Below are 26238 nucleotides of genomic sequence, written 5' to 3' on the forward strand. Positions count from 1 at the left end.
TACTCTTTTGACCCATTTTATATGTGTTTAATTTTGCAAGGCACCTCAAATCTCTTTTGAGGATTTACATAAAAGTAAACTTTATTGCTTTATAGGTAGCAAACCTTCCAGCTATGTAAACCCATTCAACCATAGGCCTGTGAAGTTCAGCTTATTCTAACTGGATCCTTGATACAAATCACTGATTGGACTCTAATACTAATTATCACTTTTCATCTTCACAATTCTCTTTTATGGGTTGAGTCCTCATAATATATTCTAATTAGATTTTTATTTTGCTTAGTTTTATGAGGCTGTTTTCCAATTTACTTTTATTGATAATTTTATCAACCACCATCCTTGTTTTTTTCTTTTATGGAAAGGGATTATCTCTTTTTGAAAAGGTTTTCCCCCCTTTTATCTGTTACCCTAGTTTCTCTGTTCACTCAGCTTATCCTCTTATTCTACTGTTTCAGAAAAACAAAAAAACCCGTTCAAAAGTTCTTTTAAGAAAAAAGATCACTAAGGGGGGATAATGAATGCATTTCACTTACTGAACTACACCTATTTTTATATTCCTTTAATCTTCAACTGTGAACATTTAGATCCATTCACAAACTGATAAACCCCTCAAGAATACGTCAGAGGACACACAGGTTAATAACTTTCACTGACTTGAATGCAATCATTCACTAACACAAAAACCTCCTGCACATAGACAATCTGTTTGGAGGGCTGTGGAGTACGGTAATGTGCAAGTTCTACATTTTCCAAGTTATGAGAAGGATGCTGTGACTACTATCTCATGACCTAGGACAATGGGAATTTCTCTGGCCTTTTTTATTATCTTCCTTTTGGTTATCTTCCTTGGTTTGTACAAAAAACTTTTCAGGAAATGCATTCCTTTAAGAGACTCTGTTGTCACACTAAGAACTTCAAACATCCATCCAGTTTATACACTATCCACAGTAAGTTCAATTCAACTGATGTTCCATATTAATTTAATTAATCACTATTGCAAGGAGCTCATCTTTCTTTAAGGAGAGATGTTGAAGCAGAGACATAGAAGTTTACATTGTCATATGTTTCATTTTTTAAAAAAGTGTTCTTGGGACTTCCCTGGTGGCACAGTGTTTGGGAATCCACCTGCCAATACAGGAGACACAGGTTTGAGCCCTGGTCTGGGAAGATCCCACATGCCATGGAGCAACTAAGCCAGTGAGCCACAACTACTGAGCCTGCGCTCTAGAGCCCGTGAGCCAAAACTACTGAGCCCTCGTGCCACAACTACTGAGCCCTCATGCCACAACTACTGAAGCCCGCGCGCCTAGAGCCCATGCTCCGCAACAAGAGAAGCAGCCACCTCAGTGAGAAGCCCACGTACCACAACGAAGAGTAGCCCCCGCTCACCGCAACTAGAAAAAGCCCGTATGCAGCAATGAAGACCCAACGCAGCCAAAATTAAATAAATAAATAAAAATTAAAAAATAATAATAAAGAAATAAAAAAAGTAAGTGTTCTCTCTGCATATATGGTCAAATGATTTTTGACAAGACTGTCTAGTCTATTCAGCAAGGAAAGAGCAACCTTTTCAACGGTGCTGAGCAAACTAGATGTCCACATATGAAAGAATGAAGTTAGACCCTTACCTTATAACCACACACAAAAATTAACTCAAAATGGATCAAAGATCTAAATATTAAGAGCTAAAAACATAAAACACTTAGAACATTTTCATTATATTGGATTTACCAATATAATGAAATATTTCATTACATTTCAATGTATTTCATTATATTTCATCACGTTGGATTTGGCAATGACCTCTTAGATGTGAAATCAGCAAAAGCACAGGCAACAGAAGAAAAAATAGACAAATTAGACTTCATCAAAATTAAAAACTTTTCTGCTTCAAAAGACACTATCAAGAGAGTGAAAAAACAATACACAGAATGAGAGACAATATTTGTAAATCATATACCTGAAAAGGGATTAACATCTATAATATTTAAAGAGCTCCCGCAACTCAACAACTACAACAAAACAAACAACCCATTTAAAAACTGGAAAAAGGACTTTAAATAGATATTTCTCCAAATAAGATATACAAATGGCTAATAAGCACATGAAAGATGCTCAACATCACCGCCAATAGGGAAATGTAAATCAAAAACCACAATGAGATACCACTTCACACCCATTAGGAAGACTATTATCAAAACAACAACAAAAACCTGAAAATAACAAGTGTTGGCCAGGATGTGGAGAAATTGGAACGCTCTTGCATGGCTGATGGGACTGTAAAATGGTGCAGCCACTGTGGAAAACATTGTGGCAGTGCCTCAAAAAGTTAAACATAGAATTACCATGTGATCCAGCAATTCCATTCCAGGGTATAGACCTAGAAAAACTGAAAGCAAGGACTTAAGCAGACACTTGTACACCAATGTTCAAAGCAGCATTAGTCACAGTGGCCAAAAGGTGGAAGCATCCAAAGTATCCACTGACAGATGATGGATAAACAAAATGTGGTACATAAATATAATGGAATATTATTCAGCCTTAGAAAGGAATGAAATTCTGAGATATGCTACAACATGGATGAAATTTGAAAACACTATGACAAGAGATATAAGCCAGACATAAAAAGACAAATATTCTACGACTCTACTATTTATATGAAATATACAGAATAGGTAAATTCACAGAGACAGAAAGTATACTAGAGGTTATAGGGACTGAAGGGAAGAGGAAATGGGGAGCTATTGCTTAATGGGTACAGAGTTTCTGTTTGGGATGATGAAAAAGTTCTGGAAATGGATAGTGGTGAAGGTTGCACAACACTGTGGATGTATGTAATGTCACTCAATTATACGCTTAAAAATGAAGAAATAGTAAATTTTACGTTATGAATATTTTACCACAAAAAAAAAGGGAAGAAAAAAGTGCTCTACCTCATTTGAGATGTCTTCAGTGACAGTACACCAATACTATATAATACTTGTTACTTTGTTTTTCCTCACCCCTTTAAATGCCTCTAATGCCAATAAGTTTGGTAGGAATATACAATTGCTGACAGAAACATGATCTGAGTGCTCTGGACTTTAGTCCAAGTAAATACATCATGCAAAAAAATGTTCATTTAAATGTCAAGTGAATTGAGTCAATTCCAGTTAACAACAAAACAAGATCAGAGTGCATCTACTATGCCTGAGAGGACAGGATGAGAGATCAAAAGTCCTGAGATGCTTCTGCTAGTAGCAGATTTACCAAACCCAAGGACTAGTTTCTCTTAATTTCTTCCTTGATACTCCTAATAGCTTTATTCTATCTTCTCTCCCCACTTTAGGCTTGTTAATGCGAAGTGCTTAGCTTTGGCATAATTAAATTTTATCCCCAGTGGCTAATGACATGGCCTAGAAAGGAGAGGAGGACAGAAAAATTCAAAAGGAGTCTAAAATATATTTTCAATCCCTCCCAAGATTTTTTAATTGAAAAAAAGCATAATTTTATAATTCTAAAAATACAGTATTTATACAGTACTCTTAAGGCTTAAGATTGCTTCTAAAAATTAAAGAAAGAAAAATTGTGTAAAACTATAGCAGTCCCCCTTTATCTTTGGTGAATTCGTTCCAAGAGCCCCGGTGGATACCTGAAACCGTAGACAGTACCAAACCTTACATATACTATGTTTTTTCCTATACGTACATACCTCTGATAAAGCTTAATTTGTAAATTAGGCACAGTAAGAGATGAACAATAATAACTAATAATAAAATAGAACAATTATAACAATATACTGTAATAAAAGTTATGCACACTCTCTCTCTCAAAATATCTTATTGTACATATTTAATGCCTTTTCCATCTTAACTAAGTACTCATCACACAAACGGTGGCCAAACTTTTGTAGTTTGAGGTGACAGCATAACTAGCACGAGTTTCTATTTCCTTCTTCACAATTTCGTGAATATTCATTCTTACTGTAGATTTTAGTAACCTCAGCATGATTGTTTTCTTTCCTTATGAAGTTGAGAACTTTCACTTTTTCACTCAAAGGAAGCATTTAAAGGCTTCTCTTCAGCAAATATGAATTGCCAGCATCACTACTCTTGCTCTTTGGGGCCATTATTAAAAAAAAAATGAAGGTCACTTGAACACAAGCACTGTGATATCAGGACAGTTGATCTAATAACTGAGAGGGCTATTAGATGACTAACAGGGAGGATACACGGGACAAAGGGATGATTCACATTCTGGGTGGGATGGAGCAGGAAGGTACGAGATTCCATCGTGCTACTCAGAGCAGCGTACAATTTAAAATTTATGAATTGCTTATTTCTGGAATATTCCATTAAAAAAAAAATTTTCTGACCACAGTTGACTGTGGGTCAATGAAACCATGGAAAGTGAAACTGTAGGTAAGAGGTGACTACTGTATCTGCAGTCTAAGAATGAGGATTACATTTAAATAGATGCAAGAGCAAGATGGATTTCGCCCTAGGGAGAATTCCTATTTTGGGAACAAAATGAAGGATGATCTTTTATGCTTATGAGTTTTTTTCTCTTATTCTCATCTAGAGGTAAGTAAATAATTTCTATACTTCTGATAGCTGGGAGCAGCATGAGAAATGGAAACTGACCTGGGTTTAAATTTTAGCTATGAGTCTTAAGCCAATGTACAAGCTACATACAGGTCATTTTACCTGTTGACTTGGTGGCCTTATTTGTAAAACTGAGCTAATAATCCCTACTTCAGAGGGTTGATATGAGGATTAAAAGGTACACTGTACATAAAGTACATTTTCTAGCTCATAATAATACATGCTTAATAAATGTTTATTCTCTTCCTCCTGACAATTTTTCAGAAAAGATGAGGGAGACTAGACACTGCCCATGGCATCCGCTATTTCTGAAATGGTAACAGAAATAAGGAACTTATTGCTGGACTTAAATGGCTCAGAACCTGAAGGTGTTGAAGCTGGTAAAATATTGGAATGTGTCTCTTTGGGATCTTTGAGCCAAAGAGGGAAACAAACAAACAAAAAAACACCAGACTTCTTAATTGAAAAAAGAAAAATCAAGATGATTTTCTAAATGAACCAAGTTAGAAATAGTAATACATTTTCATAATCCTAAACCAAGAGTCACTCTGTATTTGTGAAGGGCATTAAGTAAATATTAACAAATCTGCCCCCCACCCAAAAATGCTGTACTACTCTCCCTTGGGGTAAAAACTTCCGAAAACTTAACAATTCTACATATATAATTTTGATGTTAATTCCATGGAACTTACTGCATGTTTAAGTCTTTCATGCAACTGCAAAGGTCAGCTTGTTCTTTCCACTTAAAAGAGTCTTATTGTTGCAAAAAAGCAAATAACTCCCCTTGCATTTATTAGAAGCATATCAGTGATATCTTCGTCGTAAGTAAAAATTTTTTTTTTTTTTTTTTTGCAGTACGCGGGCCTCTCACTGTTGTGGTCTCTCCCATTGCGGAGCACAGGCTCCGGACGCGCAGGCTCAGCGGCCACGGCTCACGGGCCCAGCCGCTCCGTGGCATGGGGGATCTTCCTGCACCAGGACACGAACCCGTGTCCCCTGCATCGGCAGGCAGACTCTCAACCACTGCGCCACCAGGGAAGCCCCAAGTAAAAATTTTTAACTTAAGTAAGGATCCTTTCTCAGAAATCTATTCCTTCAGCATGATCCTGCTAAGAAATAACCCTTCACTGAAAACACTGCTTAATTTCTACGGAAACATAATCTGATGCCAAATACCTTGTCATTAAAAATTTACTCAGAAAAGAACTTTAACTTTCTGTTAAGTTTGTGATCATTTGTAATACTTAAGAAGAAGATTCAAAAGAATGATTAAATATTCCACTGCCATCTGTTTAGCACTCCAGGTTTTCCCACAAGATATAGGAGTACAAAACAAATGAGTTTAATATTGACACTTTTCTCCTTAGAGTTTCCCTTATGCTCAAGTTCAGTATATTAATATTTTGGTATCACCAGTCAGAGCAAAAAAACTACTTTCATTGCATTTATCATTTTATATACATTATTCCATTCAAAATTTATACCAATAGTTTATCCCTATACTCACTCCTTCCTTCATTTTGGATTAAATGAAGGAACTGAGATTCAGGCAGGCTAAGTAACATGCTGGTGGCCAAGAGCTAGTAAAAGGTAGAGCTGGGATCCAAACCCAAGTCTATCACACTCTGAGGTTTCTTCTTCTTCTCCAACCACATAGCCTCTAAGGTAAAGATGAAGAACAAGACTGGGCCTAAACTCAGAGTGTTATGGGACTTATCCCTCAAAACAGAAAGAGGGTTATTCTGGCTTTTTTTTTTAAATCACTTTTTTTATACCCAGATTACTCTCACTTAACAGCTATTGACTAGCATTTTGCTTGTTAAAGAAACCACATTTTGTAGATTAGCAGTCTGTCAGAAAGTGATGATCTGTAACTGTGAGGAGGTGATGTAAGTACATTATGTCACTCATTTCATCACAAAAGATTTTCTCATTTGAAACCTCAGCAATAAATTTCTGGGTATAATATTATAAAACTAAGTAACAGAATACTAAGAGTAATGGAAACCACAGGTCTTTTTATGCCTATACGCCACTTGAAAAATGAACAAGCACTAAACCTTAAAAACTCCAATCCTCCTTTTGTTTTCTATTTTCACTCTTCTGTCCACTCTTAGTAACAACAAATTCAGCAACATAACATTTTTAGGAGTCCTCTATGCAAACAAAATCAAAGAAACAAAATTCACAAATAGTATAGATTGGTCCCTTCATTCTCTGGAGAGGGAGTAACTGGGTTAAAAACAACTTTCTTGCTCTCTGACAAGTCCAAAGACCTAATCTTAGGTTGACTATCAAGATCTTTTTTGGCTTGATTTGTCCTGGAGAATGCACTTACAAGTCTGATCCATCTGTCTGTCCCACTTAAGCACAAAAAGGCTAAAGATCACTCTCAGAAAAAGACCACAAACAAATTCTGAGGTCTAGAAAGACCTACACTAGGACAACTTAATAAAATAGGAAACCAGAACACTCAACAGGTCTAATTAAGAGGAAGAGAAGCCAAGGGAAAAGAAGAACACTTATCTGTAGAGGAAGCCAAAAATGCAAAGGACCAGTTTCTGATATACATCATGTGGAAAGAATGTCGATAAAGTAATTGGGGTGAGAGAGGAATTATAAATAGGCCTAATAAGTACTTTTTATATAAAACATAGTCCACCATTAGTCAGTGGCAAAGCTAATATACAAGACTAAGTATGACCTAGATTCTAAACACTGACTTTCATATATAAACTAATCTGTACTTAGTAGAAAAACTGGTTAGACCATAATTAACGTACATAATCCCATTAGAGAAATAAAGTGTTAATCTACAGTATTACAGACATGGAGCTAAATAAATACCAATACTGGCATTAATTCTCTAGGCAGATTTCAGGATTAAAACTGATTTAGGTCCAAAAGTTTTTTGTTTGGGAGTTTTAATTTTTATTTTATATAAAAATGTCAATCTTACATAGATATCCTGCAAATAAACTAATAAAAACAAAAATGTATAGCTTGCTTTAATTATAGGGATAGCTGATGATAAAGGGATCATCTCTAAAAAACTGTTTGGGCTATGAGGCTGACATTCAGATCAGATGAAGATAATGTGGTTCCCATCAGAATGGATTTGATACTGAACACTGTGATTCATTTCATTTGGGGGAATAAATGTACCAAACTGTAAGCAAAATCATAAAATTTTAAAAAATTAAGGCCATCAATTTCTCTTTTAATAAACTAAACAAACAAACAAAAATCACCACAACTTAACTTCATTCTACCAAAGGTCCATATAATTTACTTTTGGAAAATTACAAGTTTGGAATAATTATATACATACAGCTTAACATTCTTATAGAGTCCATGTATGTATTCCTCAATTATCTTCTTCCTTCTTCCTTATTTATTAGTGACAAATCAAAGTTTTAAATGATTATTCATCACTAATTCTATCAACCCCAACATCTGACATGAATAACATGAGAATTATTCAAAGCCAATTTTCTTACCTATCAATATGAATTAAAGGCAAAAAATCAGAGCTAACCCAAACCATGACACCCCTCCTCCCAAAGGAGGTCTCCTGTGGCCATTTTCTAGACCAAAAACAGAACTGTTTCCTTATGAAAATAACGTAAGTCTCCACAATTAGACCCCATACCCAAACACTTTCCATGAAAAAGACATGTATATTTCAAACATTTGTAAACAGGGGAAAAGAAACTTTGAGAAAACCTATGTAACTGTTTTCTGAGAAGAAATTTAGGCAAAGTTTACAGCATGATAAGGTAGGCCCTGAGCCAATAACCACCCTCTCTCACTGAATGTACCATTCCAAAACATGACTGCCATTTGAGATGTGATGTCCTATCCAGACACTTCAGAAGCATCAATCCTAGCCTTACTATCAATTTCACTACATTCTAACTCTGAAAACTAGTAATCCATCTATGCTGTAAATGATAACTCTGTATCACTCAAAATATCGTTTACCAGAATAGCCAATTCACAGATTATGCTAATAGCAATTTTATAGCATATCTAATAATTTCATTTCATATAAAATGAACATTTATTGGCTTGTTCCTTCCCCCAATAAAGAAAAGCAAATGGTTATTGAACGTCTTCTCTAGTTAGGAATAGTATACACGAGGGTAGCTATTTATTGTAACTGCTACTATTTATTAAGCCCTTAATATACACTGAAATTATACTGAAAAAAAGTCTAAAACAACCAATTCCCTAATCCTCCGAACTCTAAAGTCAAAATATACAGGGGGAAAAAAATTGAAAGAAAGTGCATTGTGCCACATTTCATTCTGCACAAAGAATCAACATTTTCCAGTAACACCTGAAGCAAGAAAGTAGGCCAACAACACAAAAAATGTTAATGGTGCTAAGAGTTAGAATACAGAAGCAAGGGCTTCTCTGGTGGCGAGTGGTTGGGAGTCCGTCTACCGATGCAGGGGACATGGGTTCGAGCCCCGGTCCAAGAAGATCCCCCATGCCGCGGAGCGGCTAGGCCCGTGAGCCATGGCCGTTGAGCCTGCGCGTCTGGAGCCTGTGCTCCGCAAAGGGAGAGGCCACAACAGAGAGAGGCCCGCGTACCGCAAAAATAAATAATAATAATAAAAATTAAATCTTCCTCATTCTCATGCACTCACTGAAACCAAAAGGTGGTTCTTTGGGGGAGGACTGATAACACAGATAAACCTCTGGCTAGATTGATAAAGGAAAAAAAAAAGGCATAAATTACCAGTATCAGGAATGAAAATAGGAACATTACTACAGATCCTACAGACATCAAAAGAATAATAAAAAAATAATTTGATGCCAATATATTTTGAACTTAGATGAAATGGCACAAATTATCAAAATTAATCCAAGAAGAAATAGAAACTTGCCCTATATCTATGTTTAAAAGTTGAATGTATAATTTGAAACCTTCCCACAAAAAGATAACTCCAGGCCTACATGGTTTCACTCCTATCAAATATTTAAGGAAAAAATAATACCAATCCTACCCAAGCTTTCCAAAAATAAGAAAATGAAATGGGGGAATTCCCTGGCAGACCAGTGGTTAGGCCTCTGTGCTCTTACTGAGGAGGGCCCAGGTTCAATCCCTGGTTGGAGAACTAAAATCCCACAAGCTGCGAGGCACCGCCAAAATACAAACAAACAAACAAAAAAAAAAAAAAGAAAAGAAAAAGGGAAAGCGAAATGGTTTCCAACTCAGTATATGAGGTCAGCATTACCCTAAAGCCAAAATTAGACAGACATTACAAGAAAACTATCAACTAATACCCCTCATGAACAGAATGCAAAAATCCTCAACAAAATATTGGCAAATCAAATTTGCCAATAAAAAAATAAATAAAAGGTACATGACCAAGAGGGATTTATTCCAGGAATGCAAAATTGGTTTAACATTCAGAAATCAATCAATGCCATTCACCCTTTTAACAGACTAAAAAAGAAAAACCATATGATCATCTCAATTGAGGCAGAAAAATATTTGATGAAATTTAGCACCCAATTCATGTAAAAAAAAAAAACTCTCAGACAACTAAGAATAAAGGGGAACTTCCTCAACCTAACAAAAATCATCTACAAAAAACCTGCAACCAACATCATACTTAATAGTGAAAACTAAACATTCTCTCTTTAAGATCAAGAACACCCAAGGAGGTCAATTCTCAACACCTCTATTCAACATGGTACTATGGTTTTAGTCAGTGCAATGAAGCCAAAATTTTTTAAATAAGATATATATAGATACGAAAGGAAAAAGTAAATTATTTGCAGATCATATGATCATATATGTAGATAATTCTAAGGAATCTACAAAAGAGCTCCTAGAACTATTGAATAATAAGCAAATCAAGCAAGTCACAGGACACAAAAATAAGCTGCATTTCCAAATGCAAATGACAAAAAAAACAGAAAATGAAATTTAAAACACCATTTACAACTACATAAAAATATGAAATACTTAACAAATGAATGTGACAAAATATGTATAAGACCTTTACACCAAAAATCACAAAAAAATTGCTAAAAGGTAAGAAAGAAGATTAGGTAAATGGAATGATGTATTAATGTTCATGGACTGGAAGATTCTATGTAGTTAAGATGTCAATTTTCCACAAATGGAACAAGGGATCAAGACAATTCTAATCAAGATCCCACCAGGCTTTTCTGAAAAAGTGATAAGCTTATTCTAAAATTTATACAGTAATGTGAAGGACCTAGAATATCAAAACCATTCGAGAAAAGAATAAAGTTAGAGGACTTAACACTACCTGACTTCAAGACTAACTATAGGGCTTCCCTCGTGGCGCAGTGGTTGAGAGTCCGCCTGCCGATGCAGGGGACATGGGTTCATGCCCCGGTCCGGGAAGATCCCACATGCCACAGAGCGGCTGGGCCCGTGAGCCATGGCCGCTGAGCCTGCGCGTCCGGAGCCTGTGCTCCTCAACGGGAGAGGCCACAACAGTGAGAGGCCCGCGTACCGCAAAAAAAAAAAAAAGACTAACTATAAAACCTACAATGATCAATCAAGACCATGTGATAGGCACTTAAGACCAATGGAATAGAATGTCAATAGACATACCAACATATATTGGTCAATATATTCAGAAGGTATATATCTGACAAAGGACCAGTATTCAGAACATATAAAGAACTTCTATAGCTTGAAAATAAAAAGACAACCTAATTAAGCCATGCGCATTTGAATAGGCACTTCACAAAAGAAATACAAATAGCCAATAAGTACGTGAAGATTTTCAACATCACTAGTTAACAGAGAAATACGAAGTAAAATCACAGTGAAATAATACTACGTATTCACTATAATGGCTAAATTCAAAGGACTGACAATGTCAAGTGTAAACAAGGAGTGAAGCAACTAGAAATCGCATGTTTGCTGAGTAGAAATTTAAAATGGTATCACTACTTTGAAAAACCATTTGTCAGTTCCCTAGAAGGTAAACATAATCTGGCAATTACACTCCTAAGTATTTTCCCAGGAAAAAAATAAAAATATACATCCACAAAAAGACTTGTACACCACCAATGTTCTTAACAGTTTTACTCACAATAGCCCCAAACTGGAAACAACCCAAATGCTCATCAACAGATAAATAGATAAACAAATTGCAGTATAAAAACAAAGGACTACTACTTGGCCTCCCCTCCAAAAAAAAAAGTAAAGTTTAAAGAGAAAGGAGAATTTCATAATTTTGACTGGTTAACATCACTAGTAGTAAGACCTATCAACATTATGTACCCCTGGTATCATGCTCTAAGAAGGGCACATCACTTCTGTGGTATTCTTCCCAAATATGCATAACACTTCAATCTATTCATGAAGAAACATCAGACAAACCCGAATTGTGAAATATTCTACAAAAATACCTAACCAGTACTCTTTGAAGTGTCAAAGCAATGAAAGACGTAGGAAGTGTCACAGAAGAGACAAAGGATATATGACAACTAAATGCAATGTGAGATTCTGGTTTGGATCTTGGATTGGAATAAAGAACTTTAGTGTAAAAATTGAATAAAGTCTGTAGTTCAATTAACAGTACTGTACTAATGTTAATTTCTTAGTTTTTATAATTGTACTACAGTCAACCATGGTCAAGTAAGATGTTACCATTAGGAGAGACTAAAGGCAAACTCTTATTTTTGCAGCTCTTCCATAGGTCTAAAAATGTTTGAAAATAAAAAGTTTAAAAAGTTAGGGGTAAAAAAAGAATGAACTGCCTACTGACAGACACACATGAATAAATCACAAAAAAAATTATGCTAAGCAAAAGAAGCCAGAAACAAGAGTACATTAGAATATGATTCCATTTACATGAAATTCTGGAAAGGTAAAATTAATCTGTAGTGACAAAAAGCCCTGAGGCAAAGAGTGGGGCCGGAGAGAGAAGTAACTTCAAAAACGCAATGAGGGAACTTTCTGGAGTGATGGAAAAATTCTATATCTTGATTGTGGCAGTGGTTACACAGGTGAATACATTTTATCAAACTCAATCTATATACTTAAAATGCATGTATTTTATTGTATGTAACTTATTCCTCAATATAGTTTATTAAAATTTTAAAAATAAGTTCATATTTGAAAGTATTTAACTTGACTTATTAGTGTACATTTTATATTGGGTAAACTAAAATACTATGATTGATTCTTAAACTGATATATTAAAACTTATGCACCCAAATTGTTCATTCAATAAATATTTACTGGGCAACTACTATATGTCAGGCTTTAGGCAACACAAAGGATATAAATGTGAAAAAGAAAGCCCTTACCCTTGAGGAATTCACAGGCCAAAGGGGAGGCATGCAAGTGAACAAAAGCTGCAAGTGACATACAAATTGCTCTGGGGAATGATATAGCAAGGTGTCAGCACTGCACAGAGAAGGCAATGTCTCAGAAAAGTCTTCAGAAAGAATACAGGCCCTTTCCATGAATTCACCCTGTGAGGCTATTACAGTTATTTCAGGGATATTTATCGAAGCTTTCAAAAAACACTTCTTTCAGTCTTGTCTCTCTACTTCATGGCACATTTTTCTGATGAAAAGTCCTCAGCACTTCAAGGGTGCAGTTTGTTTGTTAAAATTACCAAAAGTTATTCACAGACAAATTTAATGAATACCATTCTGGAAAACAGGTGACAGGTATGAAGTCAATAAACTTGTTTTCCTACATGCTTTATGAAGTGAAGGCAATACCACAGGGTAGTACCAATGTTTTTCATCCAACATAGAACTGTTGGAAGAATATATAGTCTCTCGAGGGGGCTACTTTAAAGAGCTTTGCCCTTTTGAGTGCTTAAGTCTCGGTTTGTTTGGGGGGGGGTGCTTATTACTTTGAAATTATACCTCACTACAAACTGTCAATATTCAAAATAATAATTTAAATTTATTATATACATATATATCATATACATAAACACAATGCTTAATTAAGTTTGAATCGTAGTTCAGCTATATCACAGCTAAATGTTTTTAGACAAAGTCCTTAAAAAATCAGCATCTGCTGTAAAATGAAGACAATAATAGTAGTATCTGCCTCATAGGATTTTGTAAATATTAAATAAGTGATGTGAATGAGATAATCTACGTATTAAATGAAATAACCTATGTAAAACACTTAGAACAGGGCTTGGCATATAATAAGCACTTAATAAATGTTAATAATTATTGTTACATATAAGCAAAGTATATTAGTGTCTAGACTAAGAGTAAGCATTAAAATATAAAGTGGGATTACAAAAAAAAAAAAAGCATATAAAAAGAAGAAACCGTAAGGTAGCTTTAAAGTTTAGAAACTAAGATTCAGTGACTTTTTTGTTAAACAAGAGAATTCTTTTTTAAATTATTCTATGGGAATATACATTTATCTTAATGTTCAGTAACAAAATGTGCCAGGCACATTACAGGTTTCCAATAAATACTTATTGAATTGAACTACTTCAATACAGTGAGACTGTCTTAATAACCAAGAAAAAAAGTTTGTCACGTTTCAGCCCCATTAACTTCTACTTCTGCTTTAGTTTATCTCCCTTTCAGCTGCCAAACTACCTTGCCATTCTTTTCCCTGGAAAGTAGAATTCTAGAAAGGAGAAAGAATGCAAGATTTTCTCCCAATTTGGACAGCAAGATCTGAGAAAGTATAGCGCTTCGAACTGCTTTCTGACAAGTATACCTAAAAGTGTCTGTGTCCAATTAGGAAAATATAAAAGAATCTAACTGCTGCAAAAACAGCTTTAAGGCAATAGAATACCAAATAAATAACAAAGAATACAGAGGGAAGAAAGAGAAATTCAAATCAAGTCAGTGTATATTTTCAATATAGAACTTGTTTGGTAAAATATCATACCCACATATATGTGGCAAGTACCTATAAACTACATGTGTTCATTTTTGTACATTTATATTATTCACTTACATTTATAGCCTAAATTGAACATCAAATTGAGATTTGTTTAATTTGAGATGATATAAACCTTCTAATAATGTTATATAAAGTTTCTGAACATAAGTGAATTAATACATCTTAATGTTTTTGTGTACTTAAAGACAGTATTTTTTAGAGAAAATTTCTGAAAGATTCTTTTCTGAGTGTCACAGGTGTATACATGTGTGTGTACATACATATATGCACATGTGCTCAACTCAGTTCTTCATCCCTACTTTTCTTTTTAGTTTTTTTTTTTTAACTGAAGTACAGTTAGTTGATTTACAATGTTGTGTTAGTTTCAGGTGTACAGCAAAGTGATTCAGTTATATATATATATATTCTTTTTCAGATTCTTTTCCATTATAGGTTACTACAAGATACTGAATATAGAATATAGTTCCCTGTGCTATACAGTTGATCCTTGTTCATCCCTACTCCTTCTTAAATTAAATGACATTTTTGTCAGACTGCAAATATTTTAATAAAAAACAGATGCTGCAACTATTGGCTAATATACTGAGTATTTCAAATATATCTCAGAGATATGAAGGGAAAAACAGCAGAGTGCTGGTGTTTAAGGTCTATTTGATAATGAACAAAGTAATAGCTCTAGTTTTTAAAAAGTCTTTACATAGTATATGTGCAATCACTTCAATAGAAAATCAACACATTTTTCATTTGTCTTAAGAAAATATTAAAAATTTTAACTGATAAACGTTTACCGGTGGTAGAGAGATACAAAATTCCATCCTTGAAGAACAACTTAATAGAGTAAAAGCCAAAAGTGCCCAAATATACACAGTAATGTATAATTTCATCATATCATTTCTTACCAGGGTCTCTAAAATAATTTAGCACTTGTTCTACCTATCTCTACAATCTAGATCTCAAGGACATCTGGTAATTTCAATATTCACAAATCTCAGTGAAAAAGATTGAGCTAAATATATGACTACGTCAACAAGTGTTTATTGAATGGCCTACTGTGTCATATCCAAAGTAGTAGTTCTTAAGCAATCAGAAAGTGCTACTTACCAGCAAGTGTATAATCCATATCAAAACCAAAACACTTTATTTTTTCCATGGCTAAACTTCGGTTCACAAACACCCTAAAGAAAGGAGCAAAAAATGATATCTCAATTAACACTGAAACAACAACAAAAATTAAGTTCAATGGAATTATTTGTCTATCTTTCTAGAATGCATTTAAATACCAATATTAAGATGCATAATATAAATTATTCAAGTCCTCCTTATACCATAAGTGACATCAGATATTATACAAAAATACGTAAATTTCCTCATTGTGTCTTGATTTTAATGATGTCATGTACTCAAGTTTTCAGAGAATCAGCTCTCCTTTTCTAGGTCAGACCCCATAAAATAAGCTTATTTCTGAGATTTTATAATTCATTCACTCATTCATTTAGTTTATTTAATAAACAGAAGTTCATTTAAAGCCTACCATATGCCAGACACTAAAGACACAAATATAAACAGATTCATGTGACAAATACTTACTGAATGCCTACTATATGCCAGATACTGTGATATGGAAGAGAACAAAAGAGTACCTGCCCTCATGGAACTTATATTTTAACTTACAATCTCTATCCTTGAGGAATTCAGCATAGCAGGAGAGAGACTTATAAGCAAATAATTATAGCAATTCAATAAATGCTATAAAATAACATGCAGGAGAGAAAACAAGTTGTTTAGAGACCAGATGAGATGTCTGAGCTGATTTTAACAATTAGTAGAAGTTTTCCAGTAGGACAAAGCAAGAAGGGCATTCCAGACAGAATGACAAAGGAAAGACAGGGTTTGTAATGAACCAAAAAACATTTACTGAGGCTGGAGCTGGGTTTTCTTTGGTTTTACTTTTGTTTGTTTTTGCAAACGGAAGTTTTCCAGAGGAGAAGGGAAAGAGGCAACAAAGGTTATGAAGGTAAAAAAAGGATAGCAAGGGTCAAATTAATGAAGACTTTGTATGTCACATTAGAGAGTTTGGACTTTATCCTGCAGGCAAGAACAAATTAGCAGATTTTGATGAAATGAAATAATCAGATTCAAATTTCAGAAAGATCGCTATGAAGACACAGAGAAAACCTAACATATAATAGTATGGTGGATCATCACCATGATGGTGCTTTGTGGCAAGTTTTAATCATCTCTGAAAATAAGGATACCCCCTCCATCTGATCCCAAAGTATGGTGGGCAAAATTACTGAATGGTTTATCCTCTTATTACCAAACCTCTTCTTTGCCTTCATTTCATAAGTAGCTATGAGAAATGAGAATGCTACAAATCACCCAGGAAACTTGGTAGAAATAAAGATACCTGGGCTGGGCTTCCTGCATTAACAATATAGGTCAGTAGTCTCCAAAGAGGAGTGACTGCACCTGGGGATACAGAAAACTCCACTGGGATACAGAAGAAAATATTACAGCTTCTACTCAAATTTATCTCATCATTTTAAAATGTCTAATTTGTGTATGTTTTCTACTACATACAAGTAAGAATAGCAGTATAGGTAATTTGTAAATAAGCACACACAGGGATGAATGCTCCATATTTTAACTGTGAAATACTCAAGAGTTTGGAAACCACTAATCTAGATAATGACTTTTTAAAAAAACTTCACCAACTCAAATATTACTGTTTTAAACTTTATTAGAAAACTTTTCCTCTCATCTCAGAATGTATGTACCAATTTTATTTTATTATTTTTTTAACTTTTTATTTTATATTCGAGTATAGGCAATTGACGATGTTGTGATAGTTTCAGATGCACAGCAAAGGGACTCAGCCATATATATGCATGTATCCATTCTCCCCCATACTGCCCTCCCATCCAGGCTGCCACATAACACTGAGCAGAGTTCCCTGATATGCACTAATTTTAAATGCAGACAAATAATCAAATATTTGCTTAAAAATATTTTAATAGGGCTTCCCTGGTGGCGCAGTGGTTGAGAATCTGCCTGCTAATGCAGGGGACACGGGTTCAAGCCCTGGTCTGGGAGGATCCCACATGCCACGGAGCTACTAGGCCCGTGAGCCACAACTACTGAGCCTGCGCGCCTGGAGCCTGTACTCCGCAACAAGAGAGGCTGTGATAGTGAGAGGCCCCTGCACCGCGATGAAGAGTAGCCCCTGCTTGCCGCAACTAGAGAAAGCCCTCGCACAGAAACGAAGAACCAACACTGCATGCATACATACATACATACATACATACATACATACATAAACAAACTCACTCCTACCCCCAACAACAAAAAATTTATTTTAATAGGGGACTTAAAAATCAATAGGTCCTTGAATTCAGAAATGTTATCTTCTAAAAAATATGAAAATCATTACTTATCTCATAGTGCGCTATGCACACTAGATTAGCTTTATAAAACTCTTAGTTCCTGAGAGAGCTGTTATATAAAACATCTACACTTTCTTTCCCTAAGAAAACCTGGTATTCTGTAAAATCAACATTTACTTTGATTAGGTTAATAATGGACGGGAGGGGAAGAGTAGGGAATAGCTGAAAGATACAGGGAACTAGAGGATAAATGACACCTACCCAAATCTTTAAAAAAAAAAAAAAAAAAACCCAAACTCCAACTATATCACCATGACCCTTCTACCACTTCATCAAACTTCACTCTATTTCTACTGATTGGAGCATCTACTTTATTATCACCTTTTTCCAGTTATATAAATCCTTATGAAGGCACAAGAGAGGGAAAAGACACCGAGTAATGGTTTTAACTCTGGAAACACACTGAAGCTCAGGCTTTTCAAACACACTCTCAATTCAGGCTAGGGGGCCAACGGGATCAAATCCTTGATCAGAGCCCAAACAGCTGACATGCCTAAAATATTCTATGGGAATTCAGGCAGGAACAGACTGGGAAGATTTTTCTTTCCAGGAGAGATATATGTGGAGCCACATAATAAAAGAAACAGTTTTGATTCTGATAGAAGAATGATGCAAGCTGGTTTTAGGCACAGCTAAAATCACAGAAAAAAAAGGTACTTTGCTAGTATCACTCAATCACTGATAAAGGTAGAAAGAAACTATCAACAGACCCAGTTAGATAGTTTACCTGTTTCTTTCTCATCCAGAAGAGAGGTTAAGCCTGTATTCCTTTTCATATTTTTTAAGGATATAGAGATCATAATGTACCTTAGGTATTATCCAGAGAAACTCTGGGAATGATATATATCAGGAATAAGAAAATCTGTTTTTTCTGTGAAAATAATCGTTGCTAAATATCCATCAAATCACACTCTTTCCTTGTTGACTAACTGGTCACTTGATTCAATCAACACATTTGTTGAATGCTTATTACAAAGCAAGTACCATTTTATGACATATATCCTAGAAGCTGTCCTTTAGGGAGTAGCTAAAACTATCAAAGACTTTCTAGGTGTCTAAAATTAGAAAATAACACATTTTTCTATGAAACCAAATATCCTTTATCTTTTCATTTTCATTTAAAATAAGTACCCTCACCCACAGAAGCAACTCCTGAATTTAAAAAAGAAACAATCACTCCTGTCTCCCCGTCTAATTTATTCCTATTATGAAACAGAAAGAAAAACCTCACATATATTCTCACCTCTCCTTTTCTTTCCCTAATTTATGCTACAACATGAGAGATGGGGCCAACAGGGAATTAAATCTAATTCGTATATGAATAAAGTGCATAAGCAAAGCTATGATGACAAAATGGAACAGCTGCATTATAGAGAACTGTAGTAATATATATGCTACGATTTACAAAGATAATAAACATGCAAATGCTGAAAGTATGCACTGACTTCAGCAGAGAGGCAGCCTTGAGCCAGAAATACCACGTCTCCAGAACATAGTCTTAAAGAGAAACTGATCTCTTGGCCTCAAACTCATAACTATTCTTTATTATTATAATAAAAGAAAGTGTTAGGTACTATATCAATTAAAAGACTGGCTCACTGTTCCACCACACATTTAAAATGAAAATATCCTATCTGCTTGGGGAATCCAAAACTTTCTATTGGTCCCAGGACCCTGACTGTATCTTTGTCAATGCCAGTCAACTTGTGTCACTTTTCTAAATTATTAACCAGTGGAACATACTCCACCTCTATCTTCAAGAGCCTGAATATATTTGTGAAACTTTCCGAAGCTTGCTTTAAATAAAGCACAAAGTTGCCACCCTAGAAAGCATGACTGAACTAAGCATCCAACCTTAAAATGCAATTATCAGCCAGAAATTCCTACATACTAAGTCATTTGCAAGATATAGATTTGAGCATTAAAACAAGAGACACAATCTTTAGGAGACAGACCCAGAAACACTATAAAACCAGGCACAGACTTCAACACAAAGACAAATGTAACCGTTTTTACTATCATATAACACTGCAGTAAGGCATAAAACTTGAAGAAATGCTATCCAAATAAATATAGATATTAATCAAAAGAAACAGGACTATCAATATAATGTGCTTTAAGAACAGGGATCTAGTATTCTTACACTTAATGAACATGCAATTTACTAAATTTGGAATTTTGTAAATAGCAAACTTCTAATGGTTTTGAGATTTAACTCATAATTCAAAGCAGTATTACCTCATCTGTCACTGGTTGCCGTTCTGCAAAGTGTGCAACTATCAGAGTCAACTAGTTCTTGAAGTCACATAACAAAATTCTTCTTCAAGACCCTAGTATAATTTTTTGTGTGTGACTTTAACCTTACTTCAAAAAGACTGTTTTAGTCTGAACCAGGCCCCCTCAACAGCATGTATCTTCTGAGACAGTGTTGGAGAAAACACCTCTGTGTCTAATTTAACTTGTCATTGGATATCACTGTTGCTCCACACAAATCCATTTGGAATAGAATTTCTTTGGCACTGGTGAACTTTATCCCTAGCTCCTCCCCCTGCCTAAGAGTCACAAGTTCCTGGCCAAAGGCCCAATAACAGTTACTGCAACAATAAATGAGAATAAGGATACAAGTAAAAAATCTTCCTAGGCATGTTTTGGTTATGGGTTTGTGTAATTATATTACTCAAAGTTTGTTGCAATCAAAGAAAAGAAAAAGTTACAATGCTTTTTGGAGACTGCCAAATTTAGATTACCAACCAAATGGGGTGTGTGTCTGTGTGTGTGAATTAACAGAAAAATGCTATAATGTGAATTTTTGTTTAGTATCTTTTCTCCCCAACTAATTTCTATTTCTGCTATGGCACTCTCATTTTCCCCTCAAGCTTAAAATCTAGTTAACATCTTTTGATTCTTTCCTCTCCCTCAAATCCATATCATCTCACTTGCCTTCATTTAAATTTCCAAATGTCTCTAATCCAGATCTTCCATTCAACTTAAACTGCTAACAATTTGTCCAGGTCCTCATTAACTCTCCAGCAATCATCTCCCAATTGCTGTGCCTGCACACTAATGCCAAATTAATTGCTTTGAAGTAGTGCTACTCAAAGTGTGGTCCACAGACTAATGCCGGTTTGTGAAGTGCTGTTAGTAATTCAAGAAATTGCAAGTATTTAGAAACTTTTATAGCAATTCGACAAAAAACTTTTGTTTGTTGAACACAGTAACAAAAAATGTATACTTACATTTTATGTTTTCATTTTTCTAGTAATTCATTTTTATTATAAGTGTATCAATTTGAAACAGAATAGAATTAAAAAAAAAAAACTGGTCCTCTAACATACATGAGAAGCACTGTCCTAATGCCCAGCTCTATAATCACCTACTTAATAACCTTTAGACATTCCTCACTACCTACCACCAGACCAATATATTACAAATTTTTGCATCTTCAAGGAGTTCAAAGCCTTGGAAAGATGGAGATCTTTCCAAAATCAGTTTTATCTCATGTTGCTCCACATCATGCACCATTTGCTCCTAATAATCAAAATGAACTACTTGTTATTTCCTAAAAGTGCCCTGAGGTTTTGTTTATACTGTTCTCCATACCTGAAATGACCTTCTCAGTTATCTCTATCTTATTTTTCAAGACCCAGCAATTTCAAGTGATTTCTTTAAGAAATTATTCTGGCCATGCCAGAGAACTATGTAACAGTGATGCCTCTGGGTCTCAGATTACTTTTTTAGTTAATGAAAGAGATTTCACCAACAACTAAAATTCTATAAAGTTGTGATCCGTGTGAGCAGTATGAATACTCAAAATCATTTATTTCTATATTTTATCATATACATAAAGTATGTGTTTAATTCTCTTATTCTTTACTGGATTATAAACTTTGAGGCCAGGATTTATTGCCTTCCCAAAACTAGCATAGGGCCTGGTAAAGACCAGACACAGTATTTAATAGAACTAAAAATTAAATTTAAACTAAACCCTTAATAGCAATTAGTGGTAGCCAGAGGCTGTGGGGGAGAGGGAATGGGGAGTTTCCCTTGGGGGATAATAAAAAATGTTCTAAAATGAGAGAGTGCTGTTGGCTGCACAACTCTTGTGAATATACTAAAACCACTGAATTGTACTCTTTAAAGGGTGAACTGAATGGTATGTGAACTATATCTCAATAAAGCTGTTCTTTAAAAAAACATAATGGCAAGACCTCATTCTGCCTTTATGTCTCCATTCTTCAGTAAAAGAATGGCAGTGATTAAAAAAAAAAAAAAAGAAAAAGAAAAAGGGGGCTTCCCTGGTGGCGCAGTGGTTGAGAATCTGCCTGCCAATGCAGGGGATCCGGGTTCGAGCCCTGGTCTGGGAGGATCCCACATGCCGCGGAGCAACTAGGCCTGTGAGCCACAACTACTGAGCCTGCGCGTCTGGAGCTTGTGCTCCGCAACAAGAGAGGCTGCGACAGTGAGAGGCCCGCACACCGCGATGAAGAGTGGCCCCCGCTCGCCGCAACTAGAGAAAGCCCACACACAGAAACGAAGACCCAACACAGCCAAAAATAAATAAATAAATTTAAAAAGAAAGATTAAAAACTTTCTAATTTATGAAACGGATTCTTAAAAATTCAAAGTTTAAATACCATGGATATACAGACACAACAAGAAATTTTAGACATTATAAAAACAAAAGTCATTTAAGCATAAGTTTTTGTCTTCATAAATTTGCAGCCAATAACTTCTTACTAATTTGTCTGAATATTTTCTGAGGATCATCCTCAGGGGGGATACATTTTGTTTATCAGATTATATCATGAGAATAGTACCCTGTACTTTCAAAGTCTGAACAAGCATATTATCATTTCTAAAATAATATGTGAATTAATTATAATATTAATTTTTCTCAAATACTCAATATAAATAAGTTCCAGTGAAAAGAAGAGAATGTGGAGGCATGCACAGAACAAAATTAAAGATGATTAAAATTTAAGATGCCATCAATTGTAAAACTCACCCATATTATATGTCACTAGCAAAGGGCAAGGGGGGTGGGTGGGAGGGATGCCCAAGAAAAGTCAGCCTCATAAAGCTAGGATTATCAAAGGGCAATACCCATAATACAAGGAAAAAGGAGAAATAAATCTGCAACAAAGAAAAAGCATATAAGGACATTTGTACATCTCAGCCTTGACAGTGAGTCCAAGGAAGGGGAAAATCCTCCCCCTGAGAATTTGAACAATTAAGTCAGGTAGGTTTGTGGTCTGAATTTACACTACTAGGGTGGTTAACACTGCCCCTAAGTGACTGAGAGAAATAAAATCTTTTCTAGAAGAAATCAACTTAATTCTAGGTGGTATATTGCTAGATGTAGCCCAAATTCAGAGATGTCTAAATGTGAAAAAAAAAAATGTGTATCTTAAAAGCGATAAAAGACTAAGAGTAGTGATCATGCTATCTTTCCCCCAAAGACTTCAAAGCATACTTTAAGGAGATTCTCTTTAAGAAATAGACATTAAAATTCCCTTCACCTTCAATCTCAAATGAAGAAACTGCAGTAATGAGAGCAGAATGGTGGGGAATAAAAAAGAGGACTAACAAATGAAGAATACATAAATTAAGGGAGAAACCAGAAACAATGTCAGTACTTCTGAAAATAAATTTACTGTTCTAAAATCTCAGTTGAATTAAAAACAGGTTTTTCCAATCTTTTTTTCCTATTTCCCCCTAAATTCTTTTTTACTTTTTCTCCCCAATTTTTAAAAATAAAAACCAGTGTATAGAAGGTAATTTATAAAATGCAGCAAAATATTAAGGTTGAATTCTGTGGGATAAAAATTAGAGAAGAAAATATGTTTATCCATGTTATCATTAGGCCAAATTAACAAGTGTACTGACTGTACCTATAATGGAAAAGAGAGGTCAAAATCTAGAATTTAAAATAAAAGCAAATGCCAAAACTGATTCTGGCCTCTCATTTAAAGGACAATAACTCTAGTAATAAAAGGCTTTCTAACAGCTTTAGAAGACTAGAGTTCAATCATGACACTGAAAGGAGAATGCATTTTTCCTTGCATTACACATCCTAGGGCACCTGTATCTTCCCAAATATATTCCCCTGAATATACATAAACAATAACTGTTTTATTTACAGAATTCTAAATAAACAAGTTGAGGTATATACTTTATTGAGGTATAATTTACTTAAAGTGAAATTCACCCATCTTAAGTGCGAAGTTTGGTGAGTTTTGGCAATTGTATACACTCATGTAACAACTACCCCAATCAACCCAAAATATTCCCTCATGTCCTTCTGCAATAACCGTCCCAACCCATGGCCCCAGACTACCGCTGATCCATGCTTTCTGTCACTAGAGCTTTCAGATAAATGGAATCAAACACCATGTAGTCTGTGTCTGGTCATTTTTCTTAGCACAATACTTCTGAGGCTCATTCATGTTGTTAGATGTATCAAAAATTAGCTCTGACTTCCCTGGTGGCACAGTGGTTGGGAGTCCACCTGCCAATGCAGGGGACACGGGTTCGAGCCCTGGTCCAGGGGGATCCCACATGCCACAGAGCAGCTCGGCCCATGCGCACCACAGCTGCTGAGCCTGCGCTCTGGAGCCCACGGGCCACAACTGTTAAGCCCGTGAGCCATGAATGCTGCGGCCCGCGTGCCTGGAGCCCGTGCTCTACAACAAGAGAAGCCACTACAATGAGAGGCTCACACACTGCAGCAAAAAGTGGCCCCCGCTCTCCCCAACTGCAGAGAGCCCGTGCGCAGCAGCAAAGACCCAAGACAGACAGACAGACAGACATAAATAAATAAATTTGTTTTTAAAAAAATTTGTTCTTTTATTCCTGAGTAGTATTCCATTGCATGGATATACCACAATTTGTTTACCCATTCAGTTAATGCATATTTTGAGTTGTTCCCAGTTTTTGGCTATTGTAAATAATGATGCTATGAACACTCATGTACAAATCTGTGTGGGTATACGCTTTCATTTCTCTTGGAGTAAATACCTAGAAGTGGACTCATTAGTTATTAGTAAGTATATGTTTAACTTTAAAAGACATTGCCAAAATGTTTTTTTATTTTGCATTCTCATGCAAAATGCGTGAGAATTCCAGTTGCTCCACATGTCAGTGTTTTTAATTTTAGTCATTCTAGTGGGTCTGCAGTGATATATCACTGTAGTTTTAATCTGTATTTCCCTAATGACTAATAATGTAGAGCATCTTTTCAAGTGCTTATTGGCCATGTCTTTTTGTGTGAAGAACCATTTATAAACCGGTTTGTCTCATTATTGTGTTATAAGAATTCTTCATATATTTTGGATAAAGTAAGTCCTCTATCAGATACATATGTACTGAGAATATTTTCTCCCAGTCTATGGCTTGCCCTTTCATTTTCCTAACGTTGTCTTTCAAAAAGCAGAGGGTTTTAAAAAAATTTTGATGAAGCTCAATTTATCAATTTTGTCTTCCACGTTTTAATTTTTTTATGTATTTTTTCTGAGAAGTCTTTACCTAATTCACAAACATTTTCACCTACACTTTACTTTTAACTTTTATATTTAAGTCTATGATCCTTTTTGTGGTATTTTTTATATACGGTTGAGGCAAAGGTTGAGGTTCATTTTTTTCTATATGAATGTTTAGTTGTTTCAGCACATCTGTTACAAAGACTAACCTTTTGCCATTGAATTACCATAGCCTCATTACCGAAAATCAATTGACTATATATGTGTGGGTCTACAAATTCCCTATTAGGTTTCATGATCTATATATATCTATCCTTACACTAATACCACACTATCTTGATTACCATAGGTTTACATAAGGCTCAAGTATAATTTTTGATGATTTAACTCTATTAACAATCCTTTCCCATTACTATCAGGGAAATATTTTATAGATATCAAAATATCACACATACCAAAATTCTGAATATACGAATTCTTTTCATCCCAAAGTAGAAGATTTATCCATTTATTTCTAAAGGTAGCAAAGGAAAATAAAAGCTAACTCGTTTCATATATATGATCCATGCATTTCAAATGCACTTGTTCATTACCTATTCAGGCAGTACAAGAACTGCCCCATGGGCCCCTAGAAATAAATCTAAAAGAATATCTCAGGCCTTATGGTGTCCTCTGACTTATACAGAGCCCTTTCTAAATAACCAATTCTAGCATATGTTTTACCATAGGGGAGAAAGTAGTACTAATTTTGACTGCATCTAGAAATATAGTTCTTCTTAAATCTATAAACCAGCTTTATAAACAACCACTTGTACAAGCCTGACAAATATTAC

At 35.1% G+C, this 26238-nt stretch overlaps 1 protein-coding gene across 6 annotated transcripts in view; it reads right to left on the reverse strand.

Annotated features, from left to right (window-relative positions):
- Nucleotides 1-26238, reverse strand: part of NT5C2 (5'-nucleotidase, cytosolic II) — a 307851-nt gene that overhangs the window by 37297 nt on the left and 244316 nt on the right. For all 6 annotated transcript variants that reach the window (XM_049696827.1, XM_049696826.1, XM_004265898.2 and 3 more), the window contains one exon: nucleotides 15586-15659. In XM_049696827.1, coding sequence (XP_049552784.1) covers nucleotides 15586-15659 — 74 coding nt within the window. The remainder of the gene's footprint in view (nucleotides 1-15585; nucleotides 15660-26238) is intronic.

The sequence above is a fragment of the Orcinus orca genome, chromosome 14 (genome assembly GCF_937001465.1).
Source record: "Orcinus orca chromosome 14, mOrcOrc1.1, whole genome shotgun sequence".
NCBI lineage: Eukaryota > Metazoa > Chordata > Mammalia > Artiodactyla > Delphinidae > Orcinus > Orcinus orca.